Genomic DNA, 16,488 nt, shown 5'->3' with positions numbered 1-16,488 from the left:
GAAACTACCGCTCCTGGTTCCTCTTTCAACCCCTAACTCGTTTTCTCTCTTTCTCTCTGATTTTGCAACCCACTGTCCTATTTAAGTCATTCCTAGGTCCATCCCTGACTCCTTCCCCGTCTTAGCTGTGTGATACCATTACTCCTACCCGCATTCTTGGGACTCCCATAGACCCCTCTTTTCCAGGTACAGAACTTGACCCTCCGAACACAGCAGACACCAACTGCAGCAGCCTCGGGCCCTACCCCCACTCAGCCTGTCCTGCCCAGCTTGGCCCTGAAACCCACGCCAGGTGGTAGCCAGCCTCTGCCTACCCCATCACAGGGCAGAAACACCGCTCAGGGTTCCCCCGCAGGTGCCAAGCCTGGCATAACTGACAGTGTGATGGAGCCACTCAAGAAAGGAGATGGTAACAGCAGTGTGCCAGGGAGCATGGAAGGCCGGGCTGCGCTCAGCCGGATGGTACCTGCTGTGGCCACCCACCCCCTCGTTGCTCCAGGTAAGGGCTCCAGAAACAAGGATCGTATCCCAGAAAACTCAGGACTAGGGGGAGGAGGAAGCTTTCAAACTTTCCTTTTTTCCCACGGATGTACTAAGATACTAGCCCTGTATCTCTTTTCCCTCTTCCAATCTTGAGAAGTTCATCAGCTCCTGGTTCTGCATCATGCCTCCATGTAGCTTTAGAGGAGGAAGCCACAACATTTGGAATAAACTAGTCCTTTGTGATGGGCGCAGTGGTGAACCATAGCTCTTAGCCATGAGAGAGTGGAGGTTGGCAGTTGGACTACTTTGAAATACTTGAAGGGTCAGCTACAGGGATGGGGACAAGCCAGGTGCACACAAGAACCACACAGGGAGTTGAAGTGGGAAGTTGATTTTATCATCATTCAATAGACATTTGTTGACTAATATATGCCAGTTATGTTGCCAGTTCTAGATGCACAGAGATGAATGAGACTTGGGCTCTGCTCTCTGGGAAGGGTACCGGCTGGGAAGAAAAGTACTATGAGGTGCAGTGTGATCAGTGCTCTCATATATGTGAGCTCTGAGCATGGCAGGAGCATGGGAGAGCTATCCAGCTCTGGGGAGGGGAGCCAAAAAGGCTTGCCAATGAGGGTATCACTTCAGGAAAAAATTTAGCAGATTAAAAAATATATAATAATCAGATTACTTATGAGAGATTCTGTGATGGGGCTGAGTCAGCATTCCCAGAAGCTGGACCTCTTTCCCTGTTGCTAGCATGTCCCAGTATTGCCTTTTCTAAGCAGTCTTTTCTCAGAATAGCCTTAGAAGTCAGCTTATCAGTCTAGGGAATAAGACCATGCTGTTAGACCATAGAAGTAAATATAATAGCAATAGACTACATGGCTTTGCATTAATTTTTTTTTATTTATGAGAGAGAGAGAGAGAGAGAGAGAGAGAGAGAGGCAGAGACATAGGCAGAGGGAGAAGCAGGCTCCATGCACCGGGAGCCCAATGTGGGATTCGATCCCGGGTCTCCAGGATCGCACCCTGGGCCAAAGGCAGGCGCCAAAACGCTGCGCCACCCAGGGATCCCCATGGCTTTGCATTAAAGAGAAAATCAGGGGTGCCTGGTGGCTCAGTGGTTGAGCATCTGCCTTCAGCTCAGGCTGTGATCTCAGGGTCCTAGGATAAGTCCCACATCAGGCTCCCTGAAGGGAGCCTGCTTCTCCCTCTGCCTATGTCTCTGCCTCTTTCTGTGTGTCTCTCATGAATAAATAAATTTAAAAGAGAGAGAGAGAGAATCACCCTGGTCACATCCTTGAGACAACCACTGACCTTTTGTCCTCATCCAGACCATTTTGCCATCCAGTCTAACCTATATTTTTTTTTTTCTTTAGAGTTTGTGTATGCTGGTTACTAGATTAACCAACGGGGTCAAAATACAATTCCTTACCTAAATGTGCAGTCAAAAGGAGGGAGCCAGGTATATAAGCAAATCCATTCAATTTCATAAATTCTATTACAGAAGTAAGTTCAAGGTAAATGTGGACACAGCCAACTCAGTGCCAGGAGGAGGGGTCAAAGATACTGTCCCTCAGAGGAAATGGCATGTGAGTCTCAAAGCAGGAGTAGTTTACCCAACAACAGACAAAGTAGGGGAAGATATTCAAGATAGAGGAAAGTACAGGTCAAGTGTCACGACTGAGCAATGAAGAATCTGAGCCACAATCCTTTATTTACTTTCTTGAGGTTTCGAGGACAAAGGATTGGTGATTCTCTGCCTTTGGACAGTCACTGCTGGGCTGAGGAAGGCAGCTCCCTACAGTCACTTAGCACTTCTCCCTTCTCATTCAAGCTACAAACCCTACAAACCCTACATCCTGAGAACCATACCCACCCAAGCCAAAATGTAGCCTCTCCCCAGATCCAACCCAGCCCCCCAGGTTCTAAGGACTCTTCAAAAGAAAGACCCGTTCTTGAATTCTTCCTAAATGTGCTAGGCAATCCTGGGGTCTTGAGAAAACAGGGCGCTATTAAAACAGCTGTTGTAAACTAGACCATATGCTAGGCATTTTTATGCATACCACCTCTTTTTGCCTTGGAAAGAACCCTATAAGGTAGGTGTGTTTATCCATTTTGCAGAGGAGAAGACGAGAGCTCAGAGAGGTTATCCAAGAACTTGCTACATGTGTCGCTCAAGGTCACACAAGTCGAAAGTGGCAGAAGTGGGAACCAGGTCCATGCCCGGCTGAGTCAGATTCTGTGTCCTTAGCCATTAAGCCATATTTGCCGCTCTCAATTCTTGCAGTAATGTGGGTCTTTCCTAGGCCTTTCCTGTTCATGACCCAAAAGTCAAAGAGCCTGATGGTTCTAAGTTCTGTAGTTTACAGAATCGAGTGGAAGGCTCTCTTCTCTTGAACCTTATGGAGGTGAACACCTGTGAGTTACAGGCTGAGGTCTGGGGCCCCTGGCATGGCCTGAAACTAGCAGTATGTGGCTATATGCAATATAGAGACCAGTGGTTCCACAGAACTTTCTATGGGGCAGCTGTGGGCTGCATCTAGATCACACAAATCAGTGGGCTTTGCATGGTTCCTACCTCCTACCATCACCTCCCATTCTTCCTTACTTCTTCTACCCCTTCCTCTCTACAAGCCCAGTGATTCTACTCCCCACCCCTAACCTCCCAGATGCAAGGCAATGGGGAGGGTCAGGAAGCTGCAGATCCTCTCAGGGCTCTGGAACAAAAAAAAGACAAATAATCTTTATGCCCTAGTAGGGGCAGCCTGGAGGAGCCCCTGCCCTGGGCTCCTGCGTCCTCAGGCAAAGGTAACTTCTGGCCTCCTGCCCAGCCAACCCACTGCAAATGAACAGAGATCAGAGCATGTGCGCATGTGCTTGTGTGTGTGTGTGTGTGTGTGTGTGAGAGAGAGAGAGAGAGAGAGAGAGAGAGAGATTGAGAGAAAAAGAGAGAAGGGGGGTGGCGGTTTTTGTTGGTTATTGAAGCATTTTCAAGCTGGCTGGCTCGTTGCCCCCAGGGAGAATAACCAGTGGAGACCTGCAGTGGGACAGTGGGGGACCGTAGGGGAGAGAATGTGTCCCCCTGGGGGCCATGTCCTCCCAGAACAGGCAAATGCTGTAGTCCCAGCTGGGACTGCTCCCACTGACAGCTGTTTGGGGGCAAAGCCCCTCCCCCATGGCGAGCTCCCTGCTGTTCCTGCTCCTGTCACCTTGGCAACCAGCTTCTTTAGGATCTGCAAATAGAAAAGGTCCCTTATGCCCTGAAAAGGGGTGGGTTGGCAGGTGGGGGAGGGGAGTAAGGAGCGGAGAGCAGAGCCTAAGAAGTGGGCTTCTTGGAAATTTGAGGACAGAACCAAGGAGGGCAGGAGAGGCAGGCTGCAAGGTCCCATGGGCCAGGCCTCCAGGGAAACCAAGTCCTAAGGGAGCTGGCTCACAGCTCCCCACAAGAGGCTTGGTTCTTGGAGTCCTCATTCTAGGGGATAAACTCAGGGCCTTGGTGAACACTCAGGCCCAAAGGTGAGGAGAAAGTTGCTGACCAGGAGGTTGATGCTGTGAAAAAAAGGAAACTGTCAGGTTATTGAAAATTCTAGGCCCTTTCCACACAATTGTGCTCCAGATGCCAGGTCTTTGTTCTGCTTTCTCATCCCTCCTCAGGTCTCATCAGAGGAGAGAAAACTCTCTGCTGGAAAGGCCTGCCACATAGCAGCTTTGTTTTATTGCAGAGAGGGATTTGTGTCAGGGAATAGTGATTCCTGTCTGTGATAGGCCGGACAATGTGATGCTTGCTGATTCTAGGACTCTCGGGTACCACATTTCTCTCCCAGAGCAGCTTCCAAGCTGTGAGATAGACACTTTTACTTAGAGAATCCAATAAAAACAAAACATACAAATGGACTCGTTATCTCGCTAGAGTCAAGATTCCCAACAATTTTGATGTTAAAATTGTGCAACCAACTACGAAGGTCATTTCAACTATCACTGTAGGACCAAATTTAGATTCCTAAGAAGTTCCTCTTTATATTAGGGGGGAAAAGTCTACAGGATATCAGTGGAAGAGTTTGATATTTTGCTTAACACATCATAGGTGTGCACATGTGTGTGTATGTGTGTGTGACCGAAACAGAGGAAGAGGATACAACTGTGATACACAAAGGGCCTTGGAAGTGTTGAGCCTTCTTTCCTGAAATCCTTCACTCTAGGCTCCTATTATATTACCTCTATGAGTCATTGCCAACTACCAGTTAATAATAATAATAACTACCAGTTAATGAACAGCCATGTCTCAGGCACTGTCCGAAATACCCACATATCTTACCTACGTATCTCATTTAATCCTGACAATTCCATTCCCCTAAATGAAGAAGATATGGCTCAGAAAGACTAATTAACTGTCATTCCCAAATAGTTTTTCTCTGTCTCTTTAATTGTTTAGTTCAGCTCAATAAATACTCATTTAGCACCTATTATGTGCCAAACATAATGCTAACCATATGGGAGTTACAGAGATGAACAAGAGTTTAAATTCTAATTGGGGTGTGGAAATCTGAGTTGTGCCTGAAAAATGAGTAAGTTTCAAGAACAGAACAGAAGGAGGATGATCTCAGCTGGCACTGGGAAGCACCTACGCCCAGAATGGCTACGTGTGCATGTGACCATCTGTGCGTGTAGGTGGGACCTGTTCCTCCCTCCTTTCCCCTTGCCCCCACTGCCATTAGCTGTGAGACTCCCAAAGACTCAGTCCTGTCCTCCTGGTGTTTTACTCCAACACTTACCCCCTAAAGGAGCTTGTCTGTTCTTCCATTTCAGACACCTACCACCTGTCTGCAGATGACTTCTGAATATGGGCCCCTCCCTGTCTTCATTCCCCTTCCCTGTAGATTTCCTGTCTATAGGATATTCCCCTTGGATGTCACTCCACCACACACACATTTTAAAATTTTACAGAATTCATAAACAAAACAAAAACAAAAATCTGGATGTGTTCCTCTGAGGAAGAATCCCCGTTCCCAGTTTCCCAGCCACTGCCCACGGTCATGAACTAGCAACTCTTATACCCTAGGCTCACAGTCTCAGGGTTATTTTTATTTCATTTGCCTTTAGCACAGAAGCAGAGTGTTATAATGGGAAAAGCATGGGCTTCAGAGTTAGATCTGGTTTCAGACCCCAGCTTCCCTACTTACTAGTTTTATGACCATCATCAAGTTACTTAATCTCTGTAAACCTCAATTTCCTCACCTATAAAACTGAGATGATTGTACTTCCCACAGGCTGTAAAGATGAGTGTGCTGGCCTGCAGAGGTGACCACAGAGTAGGCTCTCCACAGCTCCCAGCTCCCTTTCCCTCCTTGGTCCCACCTTCCATCACTACCCAGCTCATCACCAGGCTCCGATGATACTTCCTCTGTGTTGGCTCCCTGCCTTCCTCGAGGCTTGCTGACTATAAGAGGCTTAACTGATGGCCAGGAATTCCCACTCACAGCTGCTAGAATCATCTTCCTCAGAGACTGTTATTTCTTGTTGGGAAACCTTCCCTGTGTCTTTCTTTCCTACTTTATCAGTTGTAATGCCTAGCCTGTAGGAGGGACTCAATAAATAGCATGTTCATGACTTCTGATAAGACTGACTCTGACTCTGTGGGGGGCCTGCAAAATCCTCCCCAAATTGCCCACTGAACCACTCGAATTGCTCATGGCTTCCTGGGACAGATCTGCCTCCTCTCCCCTACTCCTACCACTTTGTGACTTACTTGACCCATCGCATCACTTTTACCTCCCTGCCTTCTGACAAAAACACTCCCTTTTCATTGGTCTTCCTCCAAGATCACCTGCAAAGGTCTGAAGAGCCTCCAACTAATATTCCAAGGCTTGCTATTTTACTTTGTGCTTATTGGCTTGTTTTATTCACTTGACCATCAGCACTTTTTGGGTGTTTGTTACATGCACTGTGTCTCATCTGTCAAGTAGAGTCGATTTTCCCTTAACACACTGCATTGTAGAAGTCAATTGGAAACTACTCTCAGTTCTTGTTTATAAGATGGGAACACTGCCCATTTGCCTCATAAGCTTACTGTTATGAATAAATGAGATTCAAATTATAAAAATGCTTTGAGAAGTTCAAAGCAACATGCAAATAGCTGATAGTATTTTAAGAATAGCTTCATTTGATGAGCATCTACTAGGTATGTGCAAAGGCAGTGAACCTTTTTGTGATTTAAACATAATATTCCTTGTGGTGCTAACAGCTACACTAGGTGGTACATATCACCATTTATAGAACAGGAATGCAAGGGTCAGGGAGGATAAGCAATTTGTCTAAAGTTATGCCATCTATAGGTGGCAGAACCAAGATTCAAACCCAGATCTGGCTCTAAAACCCACGCCTTTAGCCACTCACGCAGTACTGCCATCATTCGGCCAAAATGGGGTGGGAGCAGAGATGCAGAAACCAGTTTTCTTTTTTAATGCTCCAAGCATTCCTTATAAGGAATTCTGCTCACAGAGGATATTTGCTAGTTTTGCCAGATGGCTAGAGAGCAGGCCTAAAGACGTTAAGGCATAGACAGACCACCGTGGAGTGCCTCTGCAGTTGGCAATCCTGTTGCTATAACCTAGTTTCTTCTTACAGGGAAACTTCCCTTAGCTTTACTTCCCCCTCAAACTCTTAGCCCTCAGCACAGAGGAACTGCATCATGGAAAATTCATGTGGCTCTTGCTTTAGGTTTTTCTAAAAGGAGCTTCCCTGTCTATGTGGGGCTCTGCCCTGTAGAGTCAGCCTCAATCTCAGTCACCCCCAAGGCCTGATCCTATGAGACAGACCTCTTTCAGAGAAGAGCAGCCTTTTATGGATACCAGCATAATTTAGACTCCTCCTAAAACTGCCTTCTCTTCTGGCTCCTCTACTATACACACTCTGGGAGTGTCTGTAGAGAATGCCCTACAGGTTTCTGAATGCACTGTAGTCTTTTATGTCTCCGGTTCTTCCCATGTGCTATTCCTTTTGTCATCTTCCTAACTCCAAGTCATGGTAAATGCTTCCTCAGGGAAGCCTTCTCAGCTCTCCTGAAGCTTAATCCCCTTTTCTGTGTTTTTGGTATTCTGTGCTTATCTCCTCTTGTAACATTTACCAAGATATGCCAAGAGTAAATGTCTCTGTTACTAAACAATAATCTATTCTAGGGACCGTGTTTCAGCCAGCAGCAAACATGGTACTTGGTTTGTAGTAGGTGCTTGCCAATGTTTGTTATTTGTTCCCCCTCCACCAACCTTCTCCCCCCCAGCAAACCTCAGTTTGTTTTCTATGGTCAAGAGTCTCTTATGGTTTGTCTCCCTTTCATCTTACTTAATTTTTTCCTCTCTTCCCCTATGATCTTCTGTTTGTTTCTTAAATTCCACATATGAGTGAGAGCATATGATAATTGTCTATCTCTGATTGACTTATCTCACTTAGCATAATACCCTCTAGTTCCATCCACATCATTGCAAATGGCAAAGTTTCATTTTTTTATAGCTGGGTAGTAATTCCATTGTATATATACCACATCTCTTTATCCATTCATCTGTTGATGGACATCTGAGCTCTTTCCATAGTAGGTATTGTGGACATTGCTGTTATAAACATTGGGATACAGGTGCCCCTTTGGATTACTACACTTGTATCTTTGGGGGTTGTTAATGTTTATTTAGTGAATGCATGATTAAAAGTATCTCTTCACTTTCTAAACCCTGAAGAGCAGTGGGTAGTAAAGAGTAATGCCATCCTCTCTGAGAGGCATCTCCCCTGACCCAGAGACTAGGTAATTCCAGCAACTCTAGTCTGTTATAGCAGAGTCTTAGAAAAAATAAGTGTACAAGCAGGCCTGGACCCATGAGAGAGATGCTGCCCTGGTATATTTTAGGACAAGAGTCTCAGCATGTCTGGGGCAGTGAGCTATTTCCTGCATACTTGAAGCCTTGAGATCAATAGAGATTAATTATTGATAAGTTCTAACAGTGAATACAGTGAAGGGCACCAGCCAGTAATCCCTCCTACTCTGGGGGACCTTAATCCTCTTGTTGCCAACAACCAACTGGTTTGGGAACAGTGAATTGGCCTCTTGAGATTTTAAGGAGGCTGTTCAAGGTTAGAGCACCAGACGGAAAGATGAGCATTGCCTAGAGTCTCTCTCTTGCTTGGCTCTAATTTGTGGAGGCCCTGGGCCTGCCCCTCCCCTGCTCCATAATAGGAAGGGCTGATGGAGCCTTCCAAAGTTGTGGTAGAGGTCCCAAGGAAGCAACCCTTTGTTCCTTAGAAGCAGTGTACTTTACAGCAGGAGGGGATAGGGGAGCCAAAGTAGGTGCAGGGAAAAAATGAAGCTACTGGGCACTAGAAAAAGTTAAGAAAAAGAAAAAAGAGATTTCTGTGTATTAACATTTCATAAACTGATATGCCCCATCCTACCTGTGGGAAAGAGGAGCATGGCCTGCTCTGGTATCATGGCTGCAAATGCCCTTTACCACCCCAAACTGAGCTGGAGGGCATGGTAGAGGGAGATGCATTCATTGATCTTACTGTGATCAACAGCAGATGTTTACTAAGCATCTGCAAACACGTAGAGTATCATGTTGGACAACGTAGAAGGTAAAAGGAGACATAAAAACCTTCCAGCTAGGGCAGCCCGGGTGGCTCAGCGGTTTAGCGTCGCCTTCAGCCCAGAGCGTGACCCTGGAGACCCGGGATCGAGTCCCACGTCGGGGTCCCTGCATGGAACCCGCTTCTCCCTCTGCCTGTGTCTCTGCCTCTCTCTGTGTCTCTCATGAATAAATAAGTAAAAAATAAAATAAAATAAAACCTTCCAACTAAATTAAATCATATCTTTTAAATTAAAAAAAATAAAAAGAAACATAGAACATACCTTTGACTGAAACAGGACAGCTAGAGAGATAGGAAATACACACAAGAATAAAAGTATTCCTGTTTGACTTAATGTAGGAGGCCACTGATTGTGAGATACACCATTATTTTATTAAACTTTAAGGAAGAAAAGCACTGCCAGTTGACCAGATAGCAGTTGCCATATGCATCCCAATTCAAAGGATATTATGTTCAAATGTGTGTGGGTGGGGTGGGCTGGGGATAAGAATCAATGTTTAAGAATCAGTGAAATACGTATACAAGATAGTACATGTTAAATCACAAATCAATCAAACGATAAAAACTTCCAGGAATTCTGCGGGAAAACCCATAATTAAGAGTTAAGGCAAAGAGGGAGACAACAGGAGCTGAGCCTGAGCCAAAGAAGCGTAAGCCTCAGATCACTGAAGCAAGAGGAGGGCATTCCAGAAAATGGAAGCACCAAAATCAAAGCCAAACAGGCTCGATGGGATATGACATTTTATGCACAGCGAGTGGAGCAGCTAGGGTGGGTTGAAAGTTAGTGCAGGAAGGTAGTGGGCAGGGGTTGAATAGGAGGAGGGTCTTCCATAAACCAGAATGCTGATTAAACCAAAAAGATCATGGGCTTATATCCCTCTCATCCATGTTCTGGCTCTGAAAAGGAAAGGTTTTGTGGGACAATAGCTGGAGTTCCACCACGTTGTCATTCATTCATTCCCCAATACTGATTAAGCATCCACTAAATTCAAGGTTCTTTGGATGAAATAAGTGAATCCCATCAATTCTGCCTACTAAAAGAGACAAGTCATTTGAAATAGGTATCATCATTACCCCTTTTAATGATGATGACACAGAGAAACAGAGGTCAAGTAACTTGCCCAGCATTACACTGCTGGTAAGTGGCAGAGCTAAGATTCAAATCCAAGCACTTTGACTCTAGAACTTTAAGTTGCCCACTAGACATGCTGCATCTCTGAGGGCGATGCAAAGCAGACAGACCTTGATGTACTTCAAAGGGAAGAATTTCCTTAGCTGTAAGGGCAGAAAAAGGATGATGAAGATTTGATTTGTGTGACACTCTAGGTGGGATGAGACAAAGCATAAACTCTGTACAGGGGACAATGAGTAGTAGATTGCTCAGATCAAAAAAATAATAGAAATTAAAAGGTTGTAAAGAGATCTTGAATGCCTGGAGCTTTAGTCAACAGACAAAGGAGGATCCCTGTTAGCTTTTAATCGGGAGTCAGATCTATGCGCTAGGAAGATTAACTTGCAAAAGAAAGATTAATTTGCAATCTATAAAATGGATTATAGAGAGAAGAAACCCCGAATCAGAAAGACCAACTACAAAGTTATCACAGTACTTTAAATAAAAGGACTTTTGACCCAGGATAATGCCGGAGTTAAATCGTGGTCTTTGCTTTTTATTAACCTCAAAAGTTTACGGATGTACACTTCCCCAAAATACCTTGAGCCTTTGATTTATGAACTTATCTAAGGCTTCATGAGCTTTGTTTCCAGCCATGGCATACACTAGCATCATCTGTTCCAAAACAATGCCTTCAGTTTTCCAGGAGCAGCAGAGGGGAGAGTGGGATAGATGGGGAGGCCCTGGGGTAGCCGGCCAGCAGGCCAGCAGTTGCTTTCCCAATTTGGCAAGCAAATGTGTTTTGTCCTTAACTGTACTCTATGCACTGGAGACTTAGAACTCTTTTCCCCTCTGACCTTCTTTTCACCACTTTGTATTTTATTTTTCTTTAAAGATTTTATCTATTTATTTAAGAGAGAGAGAGCACAAGTCGGGGTGAGGGACAGAAGGAGAGGGAGAGGCAGACTCCTCACTGAGCAGGAAGCCCAATGCATGCCTTGATCCCAGGACCCTGGGCCATGACCTGAGCCAAAGGCAGACGCTTAACCAACTGAACCACCCAGGCGCCCGCCTCTACACCATCCGTTTTTTTTTTTTTTTTTCAGATTTATTTATTTATTCAGGAGAGACACACAGAAGAGGTAGAGACACAGGCAGAGGGAGAAGCAGGCTCCTTGCAGGGAGCCCAATGTGGGACTAGATCCCAGATCCTGGGATCACGCCTTGAGCCTAAGGCAGACGCTCAACCGCTGAGCCACGCAGGCGTCCGTCCCATCTACACCACCTTATAAATTCTGAGTTTTAAACCACTTTCTTATGATAGCCACCCCCATCAGACTAGAGCTGGGAAAGACTCATGTGTTCACCTCACCCAAACTTCCTGTTTTAGATAAAACTCTGAATCCCTGAGAAGGAATAGGACCCACCTCTGGGCACACAGCCAGGGAGTGGTGGGATGTGCCATTGACGCTAGCTCCCTGCCTCATGCCTGCACCCGCTCTCACCTCTGATGGGCAACCCCTAGAGCAACTGTTCCCGGGCAGGACTTCATGACTTTATACTGAGAGACAGAAAGATTTGCTTGGGTTTTCAGTGATGGTGCCCATCTTTCTATGGTCTTTATGGTCTTTGTAACTGCTCAAGCCTAACGGGGCACTGTGTGGCATCTGTGGGATCTCCTGGGTGCCTCATCAACAGTCCTCTCAAAGAGTCCTGATTGTTTAGTTTGCCTGATTGACAATCTTTGCCTGATTAAGTTATGCTATTCAATGTGGAATTGGGAGAAAAGGCTTAAGTGGGAGGCAGGGGCAATTTATAATCACCAAATTCCTACTGACAATTTCCATTTGGATGGTCCCCCATCACCTCAAACCTGGTGCATTTCTCAACCCTTTTCTGTTCTCTGCCAGTTACCAGAGGCCATGTTGTTTTTCCTTTCCTTTCCTTTCCTTTCCTTTCCTTTCCTTTCCTTTCCTTTCCTTTCCATTCCATTCCATTCCATTCCATTCCATTCCATTCCATTCCATTCCATTCCATTCCATTCTGATTGGCCTTCTGCTTGGAATTCTATGCTGGGCTGTGATGAGATAGTTGGAAACGTATGTGTAAATAGACAAAATTTAAGAAAAAAGCCCCAGCTTAGTTTGAAATCTGCTTGCTTTGCACCTGTCGGGATCACAGGACTCTTAAAATGTTAGCTCAGGGTCCAAAATTTGCCTTTATCCCTATTAGCTTGGAGGCTTCGGTTGTAAAAATCTGTTTGTGAGCTTCCAGCTGTGGCCCTCTGCGTTGGCAAGGCATAGCCTGTCTGCAGTAGTTCCCCAGCTGTGGGAGTCTTGGTGGAGGGCCCCATTCAGGCAAGACAGATTCGGGGGAGCTACCCTCATGCTAAGCTGGCCTGGATGCCACAAGGCAGGGTTAGGAGGAAGGACAATCAATCTCTAAGCTGAATCTAAATCTGTACTGTATACAAGGCATGAGCTAGACACTAAATGGATTACTAAAAAAAGTATGCGAATCCCTACCTCAAAGAGTTGCCTGGTTAAAATGCCAGGAGAAGAAAAGGCTAGCAGCACATGGCAACAAATGGATTCCAGTTCAGGACAAGAAGTTTATTTCTTTAGCACCCATCCAATGTCAGGCATTAGGCCAGGTTCTGGATAAAGAGATCTGGGATAATTTCTGACACAAGGGGTTCACGATCTCCAAAGGAAGAAAGCTAAGAAACAATTATAATACACTGTGATACAAGTTCTTATGGTAAATGTAAGTCCAGCATACTTTGAGAACCTAAACCAATCATCACTTTAATTATAGCTAGAAATAATCGAGCATGACTGTTTGACAATTACCGTGCTATGCACACCATATCACTTTTTTTTCTCATTTTATTCACACAATTTTTTCTCATTTCATCCCTACAACAACTTTCTGGGTGGGAATGATTTTTATTTCCAACTTTCAGACAAGGAAGCCAAGGCCTAGAGAGGTTTAGCAGCTAGCCTGAGGCCCTTCTGTATGTAACAGTCCCAGGTCCTGTGTGCAATTGACTCTTGCCAGAGGAAGCCCAGCCTGAGTAGAGCCAGTGTTGGGTTGGGCAATGGGAGGCCACACTGATTGCAGGCTCAGAGAAGAGTGAGTGAAGGGCATGGAGGGGCCAGACAATATGGCACACCGTAGAATCCAGGGATTCTCTGAACAGCTGGCACGGTCCAAGAGGGCTTCCTAGAGGAGGTGAGTTTTGCAGTGGGCTTTGAGGGGCAGCCAAGCTTTAGCACAGGAGGAAGGCAAGGAAACAGACAGTTGGGGGCTGTGGCAGTGGCCTGGCCAGGCCAGGGTCTAGGCAAAAGCTGAAAGAGATCAAAGCCGAGACCTTGAGTCTGGGAAGCCATTGTGATATGTAGGTGGGAGGGGCAGAGTTGGGGCCACAGCAGAAGATGAGGTCAACCTGTGCCCCCTGACCTGCTCTGTCCCCCTGCAGCCTATGCTCAGCTGCAACCGCACCAGCTCCTCTCGCAGCCACCCTCAAAGCACCTGCAGCCCCAGTTCGTGCTCCAGCAGCAGCCACAGCAGCCAGCACCACCGCCACCACCACCACCGCCACAGCAGTCCCGGCCAGCGCTCCAAGCCCAGTCCCACCCCCAGCTCGCCTCGGTCCCTCCCAGCCTGACCCTGCAGCCCAGCCCCGAAGCCCACGCCATGCCACTAGGCCCGGTTACACCTGCCCTGCCTCTCCAGTGCCCCACGGCCAATCTGCACAAGGCTGGCAGCACTCAGCAGTGTCACCCTCCCACGCCAGACACTGGGCCCCACAATGGATACCCTGAGGGCCTGGCCCACACCCCTCAACGCAGGTTCCAACACGCTTCAGCTGTCATCTTACAACTGCAGCCTGCTTCACCAGTGGTGAGTAAGCCAGTGCCAAGGTCCGGGAAACAAATGAGAAGACACAGCTCGGGCAATGCCACAGCCCCCATGCGGATGTGTTTTGGTCTAAGTCCTCTCTGGGTGATCCAAGAGAGCCAAGAGGCCTCTCCCTAATTTAGGGCTGGCTGAATCTTAATGTCCTTGCCTGCTACCCAGACTCTTCAGAAACAGGGCAAGTATTCAAGGATGTTGAGGCAATTTATAAGATTATCTCTGTCCTCTCCCTTCACAGCCCCAGGAGTGTAACATGGATGACTGGAAGGAAGCAGTACCTGGAGAGAAGAGTGTGCCTGAGACTCGGTCTGGCCCATCACCACATCAACAGGCCATCATCACTGCCGTGCCTGGAGGCCTGCCTGTCCCCAAGAGCCCTAACATCCAGCAGTCCCCAGCTCACGGTATGAAGTTTAGTGGGGCCCTTGAGGGAGGGGGGAGAGTTGGCTTTCCTTGCCATCCCACATTTCACTTGGACATCTGGCCTGGGCGGGTAAACCACTGCAAGCCCATAAGGCAACAAGGAAGCTGGTATGGGTAGAAACAGAGGAGGGAAACGGGAAGATAAACCAAAGATAAAGAAAGGGGACCTAGAAGATAGAAAAGGATAAAGAAGGATAAGGAAAGTTCTAGATCCAGACTCTGAGGCCTAAATGGCATTGCTGTCAGATATATCTGCATATTCATATGTCAGGTTCAGAGTTCAGGCAGGTATGCAGTTGTTTCAATTCTCTGCTTCCTTTGCTTTGAGAAGGAGTTCTTGAAATTGAAAATATGACAAATGGCTGCCATAAATCAAAGATAAGGCAAGTGCCTAGGGGAAGGGCAAAGGAAGTTCAGAATATGTTCAGCTCATGGAAAGCATCTTTGAAAGAACTGCTCAGTTCTGGGATCCCCGTGTGTCTGTGAGTGCCCAGTGACAAATGGCCTTCTCCATGACTAGGTTTCAGGACACTCTGCTGGATCCCTCTACCCTGATGGGAGAGTCACAGCACAACCTCTGGGTCCCCTCTCTGCTGGTATGCAATCTTGGCCCAGATCTGTGGCATTCTGAGCAATGGGCCACCTGCAAGTCTGGGAGGCAGTTCTAGTCAGTGGACTAAGGGTGTGCTGGGAGTCGGGTTTGGGAGAGCCGACAGACAAAGAGGTTGGAAACTCAAGAAAGAGAAATGAGAAGACAAGCACTTGGGAACAAAGTAGGGGAAAGGGCTCTTGGTTTTCTGTACGGAATAGAGGATGGGATCAAGGAAAAGAAAAGTAAAAGAGTGGAAGGAGGCCATCCATTCTCTTGGCACTTGCAATAGTAAGGGGTTCACCAGTTTGAAAAGCAGCCCGTTCCATTGTGGAGTTGCTCTAATTATCAGAAAGTTGCTCTTCAAAGTAAGCCAAAACCAGCTCTCCTGGAACTTCCACCACTGGCTGTGAATGTTTTGTGAATTATAACAGGGTCCATCTCCATCTCCTGCAGTGTTTGTAGACAGTTACCATGTCCCTTTCTTGTCCCTCCCATTAAGAGGGAAAATCTCCAGGCTGCATATTTGAGACCTTTTTTTTCCCCACATCCCATGTCAAGACCTTCCATTCTCACCATCTGGTTGTTCTTATTTAACCACATTCCACCTTTGCATTAATTCTCCCAAAGTATGAGCCCCCAAATTAAGCACAGTAATTCCAAATATAAAAAGCCACTAGCCACCATCGGTTGGCACCCAAACCTATCTTTATAAGCCCTTCAAGGGGCAGGACTGTTTCCTAGATCTGTTTGGTATGGTAGGGAGGAACTGAGATTTGTTTGTATACCTACTAGGTACCAAGTACTGTTCTAAGTTTTCCTTTACTCATTCATGAGAACCCTGAAAGATAAATACTATTGTCCTCATGATTCAGAGGAGGGAATAAAAGCCTATAGAGAGTCCAGGTCACACTGTTATGAAAAGGCAGTGCCCTGACTCTGGCTCCCGAGCAGAACTCCCTCACCTTCCTACATCAGTGCAACGTACTCATAGCCCCATGGTAGCTCCTCCTTCCCAGGGGAATGACACTGCTGGCTCACAGAGCCCTGTGTCACCTGAATCCCAGAGGGTTGGCTTTGGGGTTTATTTTTTATTTTGTTTTTGAGGTTTCGTTTTACATGGACTGCTGTCATTCCAGGTCTCTACAGTCTCAAACTTGTACAATTTATATTTTGAGCCAAAATATAGTTAATTATATCTATTAAATGTTACCTCGTGAGGTCAGCCTGTAGTTCCTGCCCAGCAAGAAAATGGTTAATAGCTAATATTTACTGAGCCTTCTCTGCCAGGCTTTATGTGTATTTCCTCATTTAGTCCTGACAGTAACCC

At 46.4% G+C, this 16,488-nt stretch overlaps 1 protein-coding gene across 1 annotated transcript in view; it reads left to right on the top strand.

The window, feature by feature from the left end:
• The window catches only part of PHC2 (polyhomeotic homolog 2), a 115,219-nt gene that overhangs the window by 68,558 nt on the left and 30,173 nt on the right, over positions 1–16,488 (top strand). Inside the window, exons 7-9 of the mRNA XM_055331514.1 lie at positions 187–499; positions 13,707–14,131; positions 14,385–14,550. Coding sequence (XP_055187489.1) covers positions 187–499; positions 13,707–14,131; positions 14,385–14,550 — 904 coding nt within the window. The remainder of the gene's footprint in view (positions 1–186; positions 500–13,706; positions 14,132–14,384; positions 14,551–16,488) is intronic.

Source organism: Nyctereutes procyonoides, unplaced genomic scaffold, assembly GCF_905146905.1.
Source record: "Nyctereutes procyonoides isolate TBG_1078 unplaced genomic scaffold, NYPRO_anot_genome, whole genome shotgun sequence".
In the NCBI taxonomy this organism is placed as follows: Eukaryota; Metazoa; Chordata; class Mammalia; order Carnivora; family Canidae; genus Nyctereutes; species Nyctereutes procyonoides.
Note: the sequence above shows the minus strand (reverse complement) of the source record. Positions and strands in the feature narration are given on the sequence as shown.